We start from the raw sequence: 19984 nt of genomic DNA, 5'->3' as shown, positions 1-19984 counted from the left end.
CCCACACACCTATGGTGAACTAATCTATGACAAAGGAGGCAAGGGTATACAATGGAGAAAAGACATTCTCTTCAATAAGTGGTGCTGGGAAAACTGGACGGCTACATGTAAAAGAATGAAATTAGAACACTCCCTAACACCATACACAAAAATAAACTCAAAATGGATTCGAGACCTAAATGTAAGACCGGACAGTATAAAGCTCGTAGAGGAAAACATAGGAAGAACACTCTTTGACATAAATCACAGCAAGATCTTTTTTGATCCACCTCCTAGAGTAATGGAAATAAAAACAAAAATAAACAAATGGGACCTAATAAAAAAAAAAAAAGAATGATTTCCTCTGGAGAGTGGCATTAGAGGCTAACAAGGGATAGGGCAACAAATGATTTTTTTTGGTAAACCCCTCTGCACTACCTTAAAAACTATATACATTTGATTAAAATGTAATATACTTTGATTAAAATGTAAAAAAGAATTTATTTAAAAAAATACTAGTTTATAATTATATGAAAATCAGATCAACCCTACCTAAACTTGTTAACTTAGGACAAGGGACAGGAAAATCACCTAACAGAAGGTAAGAACTACTTTTAACAAATTATCAGTTTGTTAGAGGATTAGAACACCTAAATGTATCTGTGAACATTCCTCTATGTGAAACTTAAAAGGCAACATGTAAGAACTCCATGTCAGAAGCCAAACATGGGTCACATAAACAGAACTGTGCCAGGGAACCTCTATCTTGATAACGAACAAAACCAGAAATTGTTTAAAACTGTTTCGTTTGTATATATAAGAAGCAGAAAACATAAAAAGGATAAACAAATAACAAAATGTTAACAATGGCTATTTGAGAGTGATGAGAGCATGGGTGACTATTTTGTCCTTTGTTCTTTGCTGTATATTCTCAGTTCATCTCAGTTTTTCAGACAGCATTAATCACACACAATAGTAAGAAAAATACATCATGATCCAGGACACACCTGTATTCATATAATAATATTACCCTAACTATACATAATTCATATCAGAATTTTCTAATCCATTCTACTGCATGTAAATGCTTTTCATGATCCATTAAATTGATTTCAACACCCACTTTATCAAACTCTTTTCAATAAACACATATTTAACACGATAAAATGTTATTAAAAATAATACTTCATCAAGAAAATGATATCTTGGCACATCATCCATTCTGGCTTTTTGAGAACATTTAGATAGTTTTAAGAGTAGCTCTTGTTTTCTTCACCTTTTTGTCTATGTATCACTTTCTAGGGGATATAAAAAAGCAACTGACTGCTTTTAGCTTTGTTTCTTTTCCATTTGTCTCTGGATATAAAAGCAATTAGAAAATCTTCTTTAATATTTATGTGGCTACTATTTACTAAAGCAAGCATCTTTTTATATTGCTAGCATAATCTCTGGAAATTAGAGCACAGAAAAACACAAAACATATTCACAGGAATCAAATCAGCATTTTATAGTCACTTTATCCTTTTTGCTAACTACTCATACTCTCAATCACCTAATAATCTGCGGACTTTCATGAAGCCCTAATTTCTCTTCCTTCTTTAATCTACTCAGTTGCAGTCTTTCTTCCTGTCACTGACTTATATGTGAAAACTATGTGTAACTGGTTGTTTCTGTATGTAAAGGAAGGGGGGAAAAAAGAGACAGAAGGAAGGAGGGCAGGAGGGAGGAAAGCAGAAAGGAAAGGAAAAACACCTGAGCAGGAGAAAATGTGGGTATGCATTTGAGCATAAACTGAGTAAGTGACATATACCTCTATCCGTGAATATACCTTTGTCAATAAAGGTGGGCACAGGAAGGTATATCTTTTCTTTTGGGCCACAACTTATGCTTATTTTGGAATTCAAGACATGGATGGTAAACTCGTGGGGGCCATAGAACAGGTAATTTGCATGCATTAATTTGTAAGTTGTGGGGTTGTCTGAGGGAAGACATTAACTTTAGTGCCTATAGAAAATGGGAAGGTCTGGACACATGGCATCTGTTTTTAGTCTGGTTTCTCTACCTTCCCTGCCCCCTGTCAGTTCCCAAGGATTCCTGGGATACAGGCATATACTGAAGGTATCGCTTTTATAACAGACTATGAAACCAGGAGGCACAAGCAGCCTGCCTCCAGTAGTCAACAAAAACCAGCCCAGAGAAGCAGAGAGAGAATTTCTTTCCCTCTCTAAGCAGAACACAGGCTTACTCTTGCCTCTCTATGACACTAAGAGCAATCATTCCAAAACACAAATCTAACCACACTGCTCCCCTGCCTATTATAATCGTTAAATTTCCAATGATTTTAGGGAAAAGTCTAAATCTTTAACATAGCTTACAAGGACTCTCATGAGCTTACTCCACCCATATACACGCTACACTCTAACAGTCCCCTCTCCAACTTTGTATCATCCATTCTGAACTTCTTTCAAAACTGAAAAGGTAACATGCTTTCTTGCTGTTCCCTCTGCCTAGAGTACTTTTTTTTTATATATATATTTATTTATGGCTGTTTTGGGTCTCCGTTGCTGCACACGGGCTTTCTCTAGTTGTGGCAAGCGGGGGCTACTCTTCATTGCGGTGCGCGGGCTTCTCTTGCTGCAGAGCGCGGGCTCAAGAGCGCAGGCTCAGTAGTTGCAGTGCACAGGCTTAGCTGCTCCACAGCATGTGGGATCTTCCCGGACCAGGGCTCAAACCCGTGTCCCCTGCATTGGCAGGCGGATTCTTAACCACTGCGCCACCTGGGAAGTCCCTGTCCAGAGTACTCTTCCCTTCACTCTTCATCTGCTCTTCCCGCATCCATCAGGCCACAGCTTTCATATTTCTTCCTTTGGGAAAACTTCCTGACTCCTCAAAGGCCAGGTTAGGAATCTCTATACTCTGTGTATCTATAGCACTTTAAACATACACAGTAATTAAGAGTGCTTATGAAAATTTTTAATTAAATCATCTGTCTCTCTACTCTAAGGCAGGGATACTGTTTTCTTACTAATTGTTATATCCCCAGATCAGACAAAATATTGGCAAATGAAAAGATCTCAACAAATATTAACTGGCAGCTCTCCAACTGTGTTGTGAAGATTTCCATACTCTGCAGCTAACCTGCAGTTTGCTTTCATGATCCTCTTGTGGCAAAAGGACCCTCCTGAGGCACTGCTTAAGGTTAGTAACTTAGATCTTCTTTTACCCCCTCAAATCCAGTTTCTAATTAAGAAGAATAAGAAGAAGAGTACTTTTTTTTAAATTCCTAAAAACTTAAATAAAAAATCTTAAGATTTATCCTCTCAAAATTCTACAGGTTAAAAAAAAAGTCAATAGTAGTGAACTCCTTATCTCATCATTATAAAACTATCTGCTACACAGTAAATCTGACTGGCATCAGGTGTATCTTACACTCCTCCAAAAGATACCTTATCTATTGAAGCACAAACCTGATCTCATTATTCACTGCTAATGTAGCCTCCAAAACACTAACACCCCCCAGGAAATCAAAAGAGCCCAGCTGTACTAATCAACAAGGCACAGGGAAAACACTTGATGCCAAAAGCGTAGCAATAACTATCCATCTAGAAACATAAACTGTGGTCCAAATTCCATATACAGAAAAGTAAGAAGTGCATTCCTGCCTTACAGATCACTCTAATCTTGGCTCCTGGCTACTCTTTTAGAGGACAGGTTCTCAAGCTCTGGAACTGTACCCTCTACCTTATCTCTGAGGTAGAGAGGTTCCACTGTACCAGGCCTCATGCTGGTGACACTTAGCTTAGGCTAGGTTCTGGCAAATGCAAAAACCAGATAAAGGGAGAAGTACTGAAGGAGAGCTTTTAACATCTATCTTTCTTCAGTCCTCACGGAGAGCTATTCGACTTCCATTAGTCTATCTTCCAGAAACATTTACACAAGTGTATCAAGATGTATGCAGAAAGAGTCTCTTTACCATGTATATAACAGATTTCTTAAAAACTTAAATGTCTATTAAGAGGGATGGTTAAATATACCGAATTTATATTCTTACGGACTATTATGCAATCATTATAAAGCTAGGTGTACTGACATGGAAAGATGCCCATGATGCTTTGCTTAACTTAAAAAAAAAAAAAAAAAGAAGAATATCATACAAAACATGATTCCATTTTTTAGTTTTAAAAAAAGGAAAAAATGGAAAATAATGAAGGAAAGGGAAGGGAGAAAAAAAAGAAAGGAGAAAACTTTGGGTTCAGACACATGTTTTATATATAGAAAGACTTTGGAAGACTACACAATAATCAATGAACAACTGTTTACCTCTGGTAGGGTACCTTCACGTTTTTACTTGATATACTTTCGTACCACTCAAATTTTTAAGAATTTTCTTTCAATAATGAATATCTATTACTTTTTTTGAATTTTTAAAAATTGAAATATAGTTGATTTACAATGTTGTGTTAGTTTCAGGTGTACAACAAAGTGAGTCAATTATATACATACATATATGTTATTTTTAAATTAAAAATAAAGTATAATGAATAAAACAAAAACTCTTTAAATATGTGCTGCTTTTTTAAAATAACAGAACTGATTTTCAACTTAGGTAAAATATCAACAGCAAAATTATTCATCCATACTTCATATTCTCTACATAAAAATTCATTCACATGAACTTGAAGATTTTTGACATTAAAAAAAATATAAAGGTACATACAAAGTTGTGTGTTGTAAGTGGAACATTCTCCAACACTTCTACATGCAATTCCTCTCCAGTAAGCCAGGAAATATCAGTATCCCAGCCAATTGGTTTCTTCTCTCTGAAAAGTGTAGACACAGCCTTTCTTGGTTATCATATCTAAAGATCTTCATAAACCTCATGCTGAAGATATGAAAATTGGTTATTGAGGGGCTAGTAATGGTGAGGGAGTTTTGGCTCCCTGGTCTTCCATCGTTAGAAATTTAAATGGCAATAAATTAATTTTTAAGTTTACCCCAAATAAATGTATCACTCTTGGACAAACAGCAGGGTAAAGAGATGTACTCTTTTCTTCAAGTCAGCTCCAGAAAAGACCTACAACAGCAGAAAATGGATTGTTCCTGGGGTCCAAAAAAAAAAAAAAAAAACCACAGGTATGGATTTACCTACCCATTCAAAGAAAAAGAGTACTCAAGGGACAATACGCCCGAAAAAGGAGACACTTTTTTTGTTTTAAAAAAATGGGACTCAAGATTGGGGTTGGGGGGCTCATGGCACAATTTTAGATGCTTTCTGAAAAATAATTCAATATAAAATGTTAATTTTGGTAAGTCTTTTGTGAAACTATGAGTTTATATTAAAAATAAAGGACTGGGAAAGAGTCCATTATTCAAATAAGACACATAAAAAATAGTGCAAAAATTTTAAGAATCTCAAACTCTAAACAAAGTCATTTGATCAGAGAAACAAACACTATCATCACAAGAAATTATCTAATGTTAACTCCTCAAAGGGCCTACAAGATTTCTTTAGGCTAATTAACTTAGTTTTAATATTTTTTTTCCTGAAGTTGATTTTCAATACCCTAGGTTTGGGTAAAGATCTTACAGAAAACCCCAAAATTTCATGTCTGAGTTTTTTTTTTCCTTTTTTAAACAAAGTTTCACATCACATACAAACCATACCCATCCTGAATTCTGTAAACAGCACAGCACTCTGGGATTAGACCTCTCATCATCAGTGCTTTCTTTAGGCTGTCCCGGACTGTAACTCCACACCTTGCAGGTACCTATGGTATCATAAACATATGATATGAGGTAAAGGAAATAAATTATATATTTTTCACATCATTGAAAAAAACCAATAATTTACCTTTATAACACCTTTAAAATGTCATATGGATTACTATGTCAGAAAATTACTTCACTAACAATATTAATGGGAAATTATGACTCAAGTATCTATTAGTACTCACCAAATTAAATCAAAGCAAAATTAATTTTTAGTTTTTTATTAAAATTACAAAATATATTAAACATATAAAAGAACAGAAAATACTACAGATCCCTATGTGCTCACCACTGAGAAATAACAGATGTCAACATTTAAAGCAAAATCAATTTTGATCCAACATTGTTCAAAGCTGAAAACTCTAATCCTTCAATCATAATGATGGTCCCTAAGAGATGTCTTACTGATCCTAAACATAGCAGAAGAAAATACCTGTCTTAATGTGTATAGTTGATATTTGCTGTTTAGTTGTTTAGCACTCCTATTTCCTCTGGGAACCCACCCTTCCCTAAAAACCACATGGTTCTGGAGAGGCCATCAGTCACAAGGGTCACTACTTTTCTGGCTACACATGACATAAGCTGGCTAATCAGTTTCCCATATCCCTAATCCAAGGCTAGATATATGACCCAAACAGTACCAGAGTTCTTTCCTTAACTGATAGATGGACACTGGTTGAGAGAAGTTTGTTTCTACTGTAGTTAAAGTGTTCCAAAAGGATAGAAATCTGGAGTCCCTAATGGCCATCTTCCCTAGTACAGTGAGAAAACCTGGCTACAGAACGAAGCTAACCTAAGGAGAAGCAGAGATGACATTAGGAGCGGGGAGAATAGAGGCGCTGAAAATAGAGATAAGAATCTTTCTGTAAATTTGAAGTTATCTCTATCCTGGCCTTTTCTGCCAGTGACCCATCTCCCCAGATATTAATCCGAATAATTTAAAACTGAAAAAGGACTGACAAACACAGTGTAGACTAAAGTGAAGCAAGGGGAGTTCAGGTTGGTCAGTCTTTATGGGGGGAGGGGAGTGCAGACAGAGGAAATGTTAATAACAAAATTAAAGGTTTCATTCTTTTAAATCACTAAAGTACTTAGCAAACCAAAAGTTTCCAAAGAAATTGGGAAACTTATGCTAGAGGGGGAAAAATGGAGTGAAAATGAATATAAGACAGCTGAATCTAAACAGTATATTGAAGGGGAACAATCGAGAAAGCCAGATTAGGACCTAAGATTAGATAACACAGGAGGCAGATTTTAGCTCAATATAACCGTTAAAACTATCCACCAAGGGAAAAGTTTACGACGAGGGAGTAGGTTCATCATTGGAAATATTCAAGAGACTGGATTGGTACAGTTGATCCTCTTTATTCATAGACTCTGCATTTGCAAATTTGTCTGTTTGCTAAAATTTATTTGTAACCCCAAAATCAATACTTGCAGTGCTTTTGCAGACATGCGCAGAGGACTTAAAAATTTGAGTTGCTCAAGGCATACTTTCCCAGCTGAGGTTAATCAAGGTGACACTGCCTTCTTTTTCTAGCTCTCATACTGTAGACAAGTGCCAGGTGACTTTTAAGCTAATGGACCCCAGTCGGCTGTGAAGAAATAAACAATCTAGGGGCCAATATACAGAGGCCATCTTTGGCTCATTTATAACAGTAATCCTGCATTTCTCCTAGGAGCAATGGTTCAGTATTCACTAATTCAGGGAATGTATAGAACATAACTACTGCAAATCGTGAGAACTGGCCATACCTTCCAGAAATAATGAACAGACGGGAAAGCTTATTTTTTCCCTCTGCAACTCATATTCTGCCTACTCTAAAGCAAAAACTTCTTGATTGGCAACCCTATCTTTAGTTTTAAACCCCATCCAATCTATCCTATCCCCATGTTATCAGTGAAGTCTTTCTAAAGAAGGTATTCTTAACATGTGTGCGAGTCAAATACTTCTGAGAACCTGATGAAAGCCTTAGATACTCTCTCTGGAACATAAAATTTCAAGCCCATTATGGACTGCTGAGGAGACCACTGAACTCAGATTTAGAACCCCATTCTAAGATATAACCTTACATTTCATTAGTCTTCTCAAAATTTTCCAGTTATTTATAGGACAAAATTCAAATTCCTTAATATGGCATACGAGGTCATCAATGGGCTGGGGCTATCAACCTTTCAGTTCCTTTGGTAATTCCCCTCATGCACTCCTGTAATACCATCTTCTAATATAGCTATGCTCCCTTATGCTTCTCTGAACAGGTTGATTCCAAGGTGTATATATGTTTCATCAGTAGGCAAAAATTTGGTTTTCCACTCTTATCACCAAGGGAAGGTCACCTATCAGTCCTTCATTCACTTCTGTAGGTTGATTTTTGTTCCTTCATGATACCTGTTCAACAGACTGACAGACCAACAGAATAAAACAGAAAGACCAAAGCAGACTCCAACACATAAAGAAAATCAAAATAAAATAAAGGTAGCATCTGAAATAGGATAAAAATGAACTTTTAAATAACTGATGTTGGAACTACTGGAACCAATCTAGGAAAAAAAGGTTCACCCATACTACATACTGTATACTAGGGTAAATTCCAAATGGATCAAATATTTAAATGTTGAAGGAAGGAGGGGACAAACCATAAAAGAACTGGAAGAAACACATGGCAAGCTCCTTTATAACCTCAAGTGAAGAAGGCCTATAAATCTATGATGCAAAGTCTGGAAGCCATAAAAGAAAAATGTTAAATTCACCTACACATAACTAAGAACTTTTTAGATGGCAAAACACACACAACATACTACAGTCAGCCCTCCATATCGTGGGTGCCACATCCGTGGATTCAACCAACTGAGGATCAAAAATATTCAGAAAAAATTCCAGAAAGTTCCAAAAAAGCAAAACTTAAATTTGCCTACTATAAGTAATCTAGAGATGATTTAAAGTATACAGGAGGATGTGCATAGGTTATATGCAAATACTATGCCATTTTATATAAGGGACTTGAGCATCCAAGGATTTTGGTATCCTCAGGGGGTCCTGGAACCAATCCCCTGCAGATACTGAGGGATGACTATATAAGCAAAGTCAAAAGACAAATGCAAACTGGGAAAAAAATATTTGCAACCTATATAAGAGGCATATAATCTTCATGATATATAAAGAGCTCCTGAAAAATTGAGATCAGGATCAATGGGCAAAGGACATGAAAGACAGTTCAGGAAAACAGAAATATAAACGGCCTTCAAACTTATGAAAAGGTGTTCAACCTCAGAGAAAAGCAAACTCAAACTTGCCAAAATATCTTTCATTTATCACGTTGGCAAAAATACAAAAGTTTGACAACATACTCTGTTGATGAGGTTATGGTAAACAGGCATCTCATACGCTGCTGATAGCAATGCAAGACTAAGCAAAACCTGTGAAGCAAAATTTGAAAGTTTCTTATCAAAATTACAAATGTAAATTTCTCTTTGATCAAGGAAGCCTACTTTTGGCATACCATAATTTAACTGGTAAACTATAGTACACCTATACAATGGAATCTATAGCTATAAAAAAGAATATTTAAGCATACTATATGTGGAAATGGAAAATTTCCAGGATAGCCTACATAAACATTAAAAGCAAAATACAGAATGATATATACAGTATGATACCTCGTGTGTATGAAGAGGACTGGAGAAATAAGAATATATCTATTTTCTTCTTGCTACATGAAGAAACCCAGAAAACACACACACGCACACACACAACCAAATAAAAATAGTTACCTAAAAGGTACAGGGGAAACTGGATGTATAGAGGTAGAGGTGGAAACAAGATTTCCTGATGTAAATACCACATGAAAGAATTACCTATTCAAAAAGGAAAAGGGGAAGGGGAGCACTGTCTCAAATTTTAAGGCTGAAAAGACTAAAAAGACATTTTCAAAAGAACCAGGTTAATGCCTCTTCTCCAAATTACAAAATTAAATGTCCCTGATTAGGCTGTCAAAGCAGCAATAACTTTTCTCTAAAATGATTTAAAAACAAGCATCCTACCTTAACAAAGATCTATAGTCAATGTAATCATCTGAATATTTGCCAAAGGAAAATTTAGACCAAAACAAAATGTATCAGTCTAAACTTTAACATACCAGTTTGTAAAGTGAACATAAATCATCTTTTATCAATGGATTCATGATGGTCCACCACATTACCCTACTTTTGTGTATGTTTAAAATTTTCCCTATAAAATGTTCTCTTAAAACCTTAAGAACTCCTTCCTAAAGGAGTGGCCATCAAAATTCAGGTGGCCATCACAATTACTACATGTTTAATTATCTGAGCTACTAGATTAATTTGGTAGTTTAAATTCTTTACAATGCAGACTTTATTACATGCTTTAAGTAAACTTCATGATACACTGAGATCTCCTTGTATAAACTGGCACAGATTATACATGCTAATATATGGGTTTGTTAAATAAACCTAATTTATAGCTTCCTGATTTTATCATAACTTACCTTGATGTCAAGTCCTTTTTTAGGACTGTTAAACCAGTCATAATATAGTTTATTATTATAGACTGTTAAACCAATTCACAACATAATAAAAGGAAAAATTTAATATGATCTGCTTATAACATGGTCTTTTTAAAGTAAAAAGAGGCTGACTATATATACTACCAAAACTTCCTAAGGTGAAAGCGATTTTAGAATTAAGTATGCCTCCTGGTCAAGTTGTATTTAACTGACAAAGAACAAGTGATAAAGGTGGTAGGTCTTTTACTCCTAAATTGCTGGTCCCAATTAAATCGAAAACCAAAACTAAATTTAATCAATTACCTCATTAGACCTCCAAGGGGGAAAACTTATCTAGCAACAGATTAAGTCCTTTCACTGTGGCAAAAGTTAACAGAATTTATGAGGAGTCAAGAATGTCCCAGACTTCACAGCTATTTTATTACAATTAAACACAGTATTTTAAATATCAACATGAGTTAATACTGCTCCATATAGTACTCTGCCTCACAAAGTCACTATGAGGATCAAATGAGAGTGTGGCGGAACATTTTTACAAACTGTAAACCACCATGCAACAGGTATTCTTCTTGTCTACAAAAGGATGGAATGTGTAACTCTCTTTCATCACTTGCAGAACTTAGAGGTTTCTGCTTTGCTTATGCTAAAAAAAATAAATAAATAAAGGGAGAGGGAGGGTATTCTCTGGGGTTCTAGCATTTACTCTAATGATGTCCCTTTACTCAATCTATTCCATTAAAACTACTTACTTGTGCTAGTAAGAGAGTTAGAGTTTCCTACACGTTTTTGTGCTCTTTACATATTTTTCCTCAAACTGGCTAAAACAAGAACAGCTTGTTTAGCTTCTCCTTATCTCTTCCATTCCATAAACATTTCTTGCTTTAATTATCACACAACCAAGGCATGATTTTGAAGGATCCAACGATGCCCTATCTGTCCCACTGTCCTTCCTTTCATTATGTTAGATACAATCAGGGTTAATACCAATCAGCAGATATTTATTTACAAATCTCAGGCTACAGTAAACCCAAAGCCTCATTCTTTCAAAAATACTTATAGAATACCTACTAATTGTTAGACACCAAAAAAAAGATAGGAAACAAAAAAAGATAAGCTGCTTCGAGAGCTTCCTCCCCACAGATATTAAAATTAATTTAGTAGTTTTAGATATTTTTTTCAGACACCTGGTATTTACAGCCTTTGAACCAAATCTGCATTTCCCATTGAGAGATCCACTTACAGGTCTGCAACTTGGAAATACCCCGTTACCTGTAGACAAAGAGTCCTGTATAAAGATGTTCATATTTTAGCACTGTTAGTAATAACAAAAAAACTGAACATAACCTAGATGTCTGTCAGGATAAACTGTTAAATTGAAAAGAATCAGACCTATATGTATCAACACATACATATGTATACCCTGAAATTATAATTTTGAATAAAAAGGACAAGATGTTGAACATTACATACAGTATCATACTATTTTATATATTAAAAAGCTTATAGGTACATATCCATGTAGTAAAATATAAAAATATCGATTGAATGTACCCCACATTTATCATAGTGGCTACTTCTTGGGGGACAAGGTGGGATGAAGGATGTTTGGGAAGGGAATGGGACAGGTAAGAGGAACCTAAATATATATATATATGTACGTATGTATGGATATATGTTGTATGTGTGTGTGTAATATGAAGCAAATATAACAAACATTAATACTTGTTCATTGTAGGTGACTAAACACAGGTGTTTAATATATTGTCCTTTATACTTTTCCATATAAATAAGTTTCCTAAATAAAGAAGTTAAAAACCTTATGAATGTTCTTTTCTAAACCTTTGCTACTTCCTCAAATCAGCATGAATATGTTCATCAGCTTTTTTTTCCTAGTGGCAATTGTTTCTTTTTAACTTTCTATTTTTCTTTTGTTCTATGTTCTTTGAATTTTTCCAACTCTACTATGAAAAATTTCAAACACAGAAAATTAGAAGGAGTGGTACAATTAACATCCAAGTTCTCTCAGATCCTAAAATTATTTTTTCATATTTGTTTTCTCTCTTTAACATTTTGTTTCCATCATACCATTTGAAAGTAAGTTCTAAATTGACTGAGATAGAATTCAGAATAGTGGTTACTCTTGAAGGTGGTCACTGAATTGAGGGAACACAAGAGAACACTCACATTAGAAATGTTCTATATTTTGGTCTGCATGGCACTTACACATGTAGAAAGTCACTGAGCTGTACACCTGAGATTTGTACACTTTACTATATGTAAGTTTTATTTCAAAAAAGGGGCGGGAGGGAGATTGCAGGCATCATGACAATTTACCCCTAAATATTTAAGCATGTATTTCCTAATAAAGACATTCTCCTACATAAAAATATCTCTACTGTCACACTTAAGAAAACTAATAATTCTATAAGAACACATTATATTCAATCAACACTCAACATTTCCTATCTCAAGAAGGACTTCTACAGCTCTTCCCCACCCTGGTCCCAAACCAGGATCACACAATGCATTTGTTTTGTCTCTTTAGTCTTATTCAGTGTAGAATAATCCCCAACCTTTTATCCTCTATGACACTGGGTCCAGGCTGTTTGTCTTATAGAATGTCCACCTTCTGAATTTGTCTGAATTGCTTCCTCATGGTGCTTAACTTTTCCCTTTATCCCATGTTTCTTATAAAATGGAAAGTCCAGAAGTTTAACATTCAACACAATCATTTTTAGCAATAATACTTCAGAGATGATGACTCATCCACTGAGTTTTAAATTTTTAGGCCACCTAGAAATTCTATTTGTTTCCTTCTTAGGAATCTAATCCTGCTATTTTTAAGTCTTCTAATGTACTGATGGTAGACTGTTTCCTTGCATATTATAACTTGTGATTTTGACCTTGTCATTGAGGCATTCTGTATGTGAATTCCATGAGACCTATATGGGCTAAGGGAGGGTTTGCATTTGTTTCTGCCCAGTGCCTGAATGCTATTACCACTTCAGGACCAGTTGTTAATTTCTTGGGTTAAGAATTCCTGAATAATGCAGGTATTATAATTATGAACCCCACACGCTATGATATGAACAGGTCTATAGTTAAGAATTCACAAGGGAAACTTTAACCTTTATTTGGAGCCCTGGCACTAGTACTCAGACTTGAGTGCGGTTCAAGTTTGACAAACAGGTATAATTGTCAAATCTGACACTAAAAACAATGCAATTTGTTCCAGTTAAGGAACACAGACTTAGGCACCAAATAATTGTCTTTTCCATTCTTGTTTGAAATGGATGCTTATAATTTGCATGACCACTGGGTATCACACTTCATTTTCAACAACTAGTCTTTCTGAAAAATACAAAGAAAAAGCAATGATGATATTAAAGTTGACTCACCACTGTCCTCTGTTTATTGGGCAGGAAGACTCTAACGATAGGTTTTTGTGGTGACTTGGGGTTGCTCCGTGACACATCTGTGGGATTTTGAAAAACTGAAAGAGATGAAGGCAGCACTGAAAGGCTAGAAGAGGAAGAAGATGTAACGGTGTCTGTTGATGCAGAGCTAGAAACAGAAAAATCAGTTCCATTCCCCAGGGATTCCAATAACTGTTGTTCTCTTTGTTGGAGGGCATCTAGCTTGCTGGTGTATTCTTCATAGGCCTATAAAATAAAGTAGACTTACATTGAATCTGGACTTTTTCCTGACAGTAACAAAAGGAAATATGAAATTTAAGTCTTTGATTATAATCTCTTTATAATCTAGCTAACACGATTTTGTATTACAAATTACAAAATAAGTGCTGGAAGTATTGTAAATTAGTACTTTTACATTTAAACTGATAAATCTTTTGTTATAAGACACTACATCTAGAAACTGACACACACACACACACACACATATATATATATCTATAATAGCCATGAATATTAATTTTTAAAAACCAGTATTTGCAATTTTCTGGCCAAATCTCAATTTATATTCCAAACTACATATCTAACATAAGATAAAATACTAATACATCACAAATAAATACCCTATTAATTTTTTTTCCAGAAAAGTTGTAGGCATATAAGGTTTCATACTTCTCTCTGCCTCTCTCTCTCTAAAGAACTGAGAGAGAGGCTGAAAAGGAGATGAGGTGTTAGAGAGATCTGTCAAAAAACACGACTAAGGTACACAGTGTCAGATCTCACCATTACCACCAAGATCTCAACAGGGATTAGAGGATGTATAACTGCCACTTTTTTTTTCTGGAACAGCTATTAGTTAGAATACCTTCTTTTACTCACTATGGATATCTTATGACCTCCCCTTTCCCATCAAATACTGCTTAGAGAATAGAATTTTGTTTGAAAAGGTAGTTTACACCCTGCAGTCAAGAAATTTTGAGGCCATTATCCATCAGGGTATCTTTCTAGAAGTTTCATTTTACTAAAGCTATAAGGTCAAATGATCACATAAGATATCATATTCTAAAAGTAGGAAGAAGCTTGGAAACAGAATGATACTGAAAATAAAGAGATGGAATGAATTGGAATGTATGTGTCCATGGTTCTTTGAGGCAGTAGTAATCACCTTCCCCCACACTATAATCCACCATGTCTCCCTACCACCCCAAATAGATGCAACACTATAAAGATTTATGAAAGGCTACAAAGATTTAAAAGAATCAAAGATTCTAAAAAATGGCATTTCCCATCACTTATTAGGCTACAAAGAAGCAGATGGATGCATTTTTATTTGTGCAAGTATTGTACATGAGAACTAAACAAAGAATGTTCTTGATACAAGATAAGAGTAAGGAAAGGGGGGGTCTTAAAAGGTTAGCATTTAGATAGATGGAGTTAAGTGGGGAGAAGAGAGTACTGTGTAGCACAGGAGAAATTTTGTAACAGAGTAAGGAGGTAAGAAATTTTAAGACATAGAGGAAAACTATGGACTAGTATAGCTGAATGTCATACAATACCTGGGACATATCAAGGGATCAATAGATGTTTGTGAAATTTAAGTGAAGAACAGGAACACAAATAATAAGACTGGAAAAGTAGGTAAGGACCCAGCTTGTAGAGAATGTATATACTATGTCATGAAGCCTGAACTTTATTCTATAAGCAAGGGAGAATTATCTAAGGTAGAGGAGAATAAAGGAGAAATTTCATTTCAATATAGGCCACCACACCTGATATGCTTGATCCTACCACATAATTTTTGGGGGGTTGGGGAGGGAAAATACTAAAATGAGCCACTGAAGTAATGGGCCTAAACTACACCAAAATGCCCTCTCCTTTACAATCTAATAGTTGTCCAACACTGACCCTGAAATGTTTCACAGCATCTCAAGCATTATAACCAAATCAGTCCAAAATTTTCTGAGCTGTATTTCTATTTAGCTTTCAGTTCGATGGGCTAATTACTTAAGGGCATCTTTTTCAGTATGATCCACTTATTGAGATTTCGATCATTCAATAAATATATATTGAGCACACATGTACCTAGTAGTGTTCGGGGCTCAAACCACAAAAATGAAAACTAACACAATTCCTACACGTTGAAGATTATGTACATGCAGCCTGGGAGACAAAAATTCCTCCTTGCGTAGATCAAATATTCTTATTTACTGTCACCTGGGCAAGTACATTTACTACACAAAGTTAGGCTTAGGAAAAGTAATAAATGTAAACAAGTTTTCTGAAGGTTATTTCTTTATCAATATATTAGCCTTAAGTTTTGAAAATATATTGTTCCCTCCACTGTGGATTACAATCTATTACTTCACTGCATTTATCAAAAACTCTTCCTTAAGTACAAAACATTTACTTATTCCACCTCTCTCCATCCTCATAGCTTCAATCTACCAAGGTACTTGCCTACCTTGTTTTGTACCTGGTTTGACTCATTTCACCCCATTATCCTTGCTGCATTCCGTGTGGATGCTGATTACTCTTACAACACTCCTGCCTTGAAGTTCTCTAAACCTCGTATCTATAAAGGCATTTGTTTCTACTCTACCTTCAGGATCCAGAGATACAAACAGTTCTTTACCAAAGAGTTCCAAATGATGACAAGATCTCAACTGGGAACCTCCCATTCCCCTATGCACACACACTTATCCCACTGTCTTAAATTTCATCCTCACTACCACACTAATCTGTTCATTGTCAACATTAATCCCTTAATGTTTTTCAGATTTCTTTGCTCACCATTTCAACAATGCCAATGGTAACATCTTAGATTGTCTGGTTAATTCTTATGCTTTTACCAACTTGCTTGCCAAATACCAACTTTGGGTAAATTTTATCTTTCAATTACTCCATTCTTTCTCTCAGGTTACCACACATTAATGAAGAAAATAATAAAACAAGGCCAACTGGTTCCATTATCAATTCATGGAAATTAGTCTTTCACACTACTATATGAAAATTTGTACTTATTTATTTCATTTTTTAAAAAATTTATTTATTTATTTTTGGCTGCGTTGGGTCTTTGTTGCTATGCGTGGGCTTTCTCTAGTTGTGGTGAGCAGGGGCTACTCTTCACTGCAGCACGCGGGCTTCTCATTGCGGTGGCTTCTCTTGTTGTGGAGCACAGGCTCTAGGTGCGCGGGCTTCAGTAGTTGTAGCACACGGGCTCAGTAGTTGTGGCTCCCAGGCTCTAGAGCGCAGGCTCAGTAGTTGTGGCGCACGGGCTTAGTTGCTCCGCGGCATGTGGGATCTTTCCAGACCAGGGCTCGAACCCGTGTCCACTGCATTGGCAGGCAGATTCCCAACCACTGTGCCACCAGGGAAGCCCCTGTACTTATTTTTAAATCATATTACATTTCTCACAATACTTACTCCCACCTTTCCTATGCTTCTCTGGATCCTAACTTCATCCCCCAACCTTCAATTCACTCAAGAAAATAGCATTACCTTCAAATTTACTCTGAAGATCAAAGCCATCAAATAAAAGCTTCCTTTTCTTTCTTTGTCCAATCAATTCTCCCCATCTTTCCCCATCCTTCTTTTGCTCTCAATTTAGTATTCACACTGGATGTTTAGAGCCTCTTCTGTGGAGGCCTTGGTTCATCATGATCTCCATTTTCTCTCATATCTTCCAACTTTCCCTTTTTCTCTGTTTTCTTACCCTGCAAACTTGAGCAAGTCCTCCCACATAAACATACACCTCAAGCACCATTACCACCATCAACAAAACTCCTTTGGTGCTTCAAGAAGCTGCAGAAACCAGATATTTCTTCAGGAGGCAGCTTTTCCAAACCCCATTCCTTCTCATCAAAATCCTACTTATTTTTCAAAGTTTAAGTCAAAGGTCTGCTTGATAAAAATCCAAAATTGGTATTTTCTTTTCACCTCCTTTGGAGTATTACCACACTCTTCTTTATATGGCTTTTAAAAAAATCATTTGTGAAAAATCTTTGTGAGCATTAAGTGAAATAATACTAGCAAAGGAAGTTATTACAGCAAAAACCCAATAAATACTTTTATTAGTAGTAATAAGTAGTACTAGTTCTTATCGTTATTACTGTATTACTTCGCTGAGTTCTCAACATGACTCTACTAAACTATAAGGTAGTTGAGGGCACAGCTCATGTTATTTATTCATTCATTCATTTAATGGATTCTTTTTTCAAATTGAAGTATAGTTCATTTATTTTGGAACTTAAAAAAGAATGTAAGAACACGATATTATTAAGATGAAAATACTCATCAAATTGATCTACAGATTCAGTGCAATCCTTATCAAAATCCCAGCTGGCTTGTTTTTGCAGAAATGGACAAGCTGATCTTAAAATTCACATAGAAGTACAAAGTACTTGGAATAAGCAAAACAATCTTGAAAAAGAACAGAGTTTGGAGATTTACATTTCCTGATTTCAAAAGTTACTATAAAGCTACAGTAATCAAAACATATGATATTGATACACATATAAAAAAACACAATAGATTGAGAGTCCAGAAAAAAAGCCTTACATTTATGGTTAACTGGTTTTTGACAATATTACTGGTACAACTGAATATCTGCATGCAGAAGAAGGAAGTTGGACTACTACCTAACATCATATTTCAAAATTAACTCAAAGTGTTTTCTTAGAAGAAAACACAGAAGTAAATCATCATGACCCTGGATTAGGCAATGGTTTCTTAGATGACACACCAAAACACAGCAACCAAAGAAAAAGTAGATAAACTCGACTTCATCAAAATTAAAGCTTTTGTGCTTCAAAAGACACTATCAAAAGAGTGAAAAAAAAGACATCCCACAGAATGGGAGAAAATATTTGCAAATCATACCTGATAAGGATTTCCTACCAAGAATATATAAAGAACTCTTACAACTCAGTAATAAAAAGGCAACCCAGTTTTTTAAATGGGCAAAGGATTTGAATAGACATTTTTCCCAAGAAGATATACAAATGGCTAATAAGCACATGAAAAAGATGCTTAATATCATTAGTCACCAAAGAATTACACATCAAAATACCACAATGAGATGCCAATTCACACCTACTAGGATGGCAATAACAATAATAAATGGAAAATAACAAGTGTTGGTGATGATGTATAGGAACTGGAACCCTCACACATTGCTTGTGGGAATGTAAAATGGTGCAGCCACTTTGGAAAACAGTCTGGTAGTTCCTCAAAAAGTTAAAACACAGAGTTACCAAAGGACACAGCAATTCCATCCCTAGGTACATAACTAAAAGAACTGAAAACATATGCCTACCACAAAAACTTATACATGAATGTTCATAGCAGCTTTATTCATGATAGCCCAAAAGTGGAAACAACCTAAACGTCCATCAGTTGATTAATGGATAAACAAAATGTGACATATCCACATGATAGAATATTAGCCATAAAAAGGAATAAATGCTACAATGAATGCTACATGCTACAACATGGTTGAATTGTGAAAACATTCTGCTAAGGTGAAAGCAGCCTGTCACAAAAGGCCACATTGTGTATGATTCCATTTACATGAAATGTCCAAATAGGCAAATCCATAGATTTAGAAAGTAGATCAGTGGTTACCAGGGGCTGGAGAGAACGACTGCCAATGGGTAAAGGGTTTCTTTTTGAGGTGATGAAAATGTTTTGGAATTAGATGGTGGTGATGACTGTACAATTCTGTGCATATACTATAAACTACGCAATTGTACACTTTAAAAAAGTGAATCTTATGGTATATGAATTATTTCCCAATTAAAAATGGGAAGATGGGGACTTCCCTGGCAGTCCAGTGGTTAAGACTTCACCTCCCAATGCAGGGGGTTTGGGTTCAATCCCTGGTCGGGGAGCTAAGATCCCACATGCTTCATGGCCAAAAAACCAAAACATAAACAACAGAAACAATATTGTAACAAATTCAATAAAGACTTTAAAAAAATAATAAAAAAAATAAAAATGGGAAGAAAATTAAGGACGTACTTAATTAAAACATAATGGGAAAAGTCAGTGGAAGAAAAAATTTTTATCATTAGAGTTCATTATATTTATTCTTTTGAACTTAATCTTACAAGATACAATGAAATCTTTCAAACTGCCCACGAGTGATAATTAATGAACTGTTCTGCATTCCAAAGGAAGCACCTAGCTTCCACTATTATTTTCTCTGCAGATTTTTTGGGGCGGGGCGGGGGGGCACAGTGAGTGGTATGTAGAACTTCCCTGACCGGGGATTGAACCTGTGCCCCCTGTACTAGAAGCACA

General features: G+C 35.4%; 1 protein-coding gene across 6 annotated transcripts in view; it reads right to left on the bottom strand.

Moving 5' to 3' along the window:
* BRAF (B-Raf proto-oncogene, serine/threonine kinase) overlaps nt 1–19984 on the bottom strand; it is a 149568-nt gene that overhangs the window by 66533 nt on the left and 63051 nt on the right. For all 6 annotated transcript variants that reach the window (XM_028489662.2, XM_028489664.2, XM_028489663.2 and 3 more), the window contains exons 3-5: nt 13670–13933; nt 5644–5747; nt 4697–4799 (exon numbers count right to left, since the gene is read on the bottom strand). In XM_028489662.2, the coding sequence (XP_028345463.1) occupies nt 4697–4799; nt 5644–5747; nt 13670–13933 (471 nt within the window). The remainder of the gene's footprint in view (nt 1–4696; nt 4800–5643; nt 5748–13669; nt 13934–19984) is intronic.

Source organism: Physeter macrocephalus, chromosome 5, assembly GCF_002837175.3.
Source record: "Physeter macrocephalus isolate SW-GA chromosome 5, ASM283717v5, whole genome shotgun sequence".
NCBI lineage: Eukaryota > Metazoa > Chordata > Mammalia > Artiodactyla > Physeteridae > Physeter > Physeter macrocephalus.
This window is presented reverse-complemented; position numbering and strand designations above follow the sequence as displayed.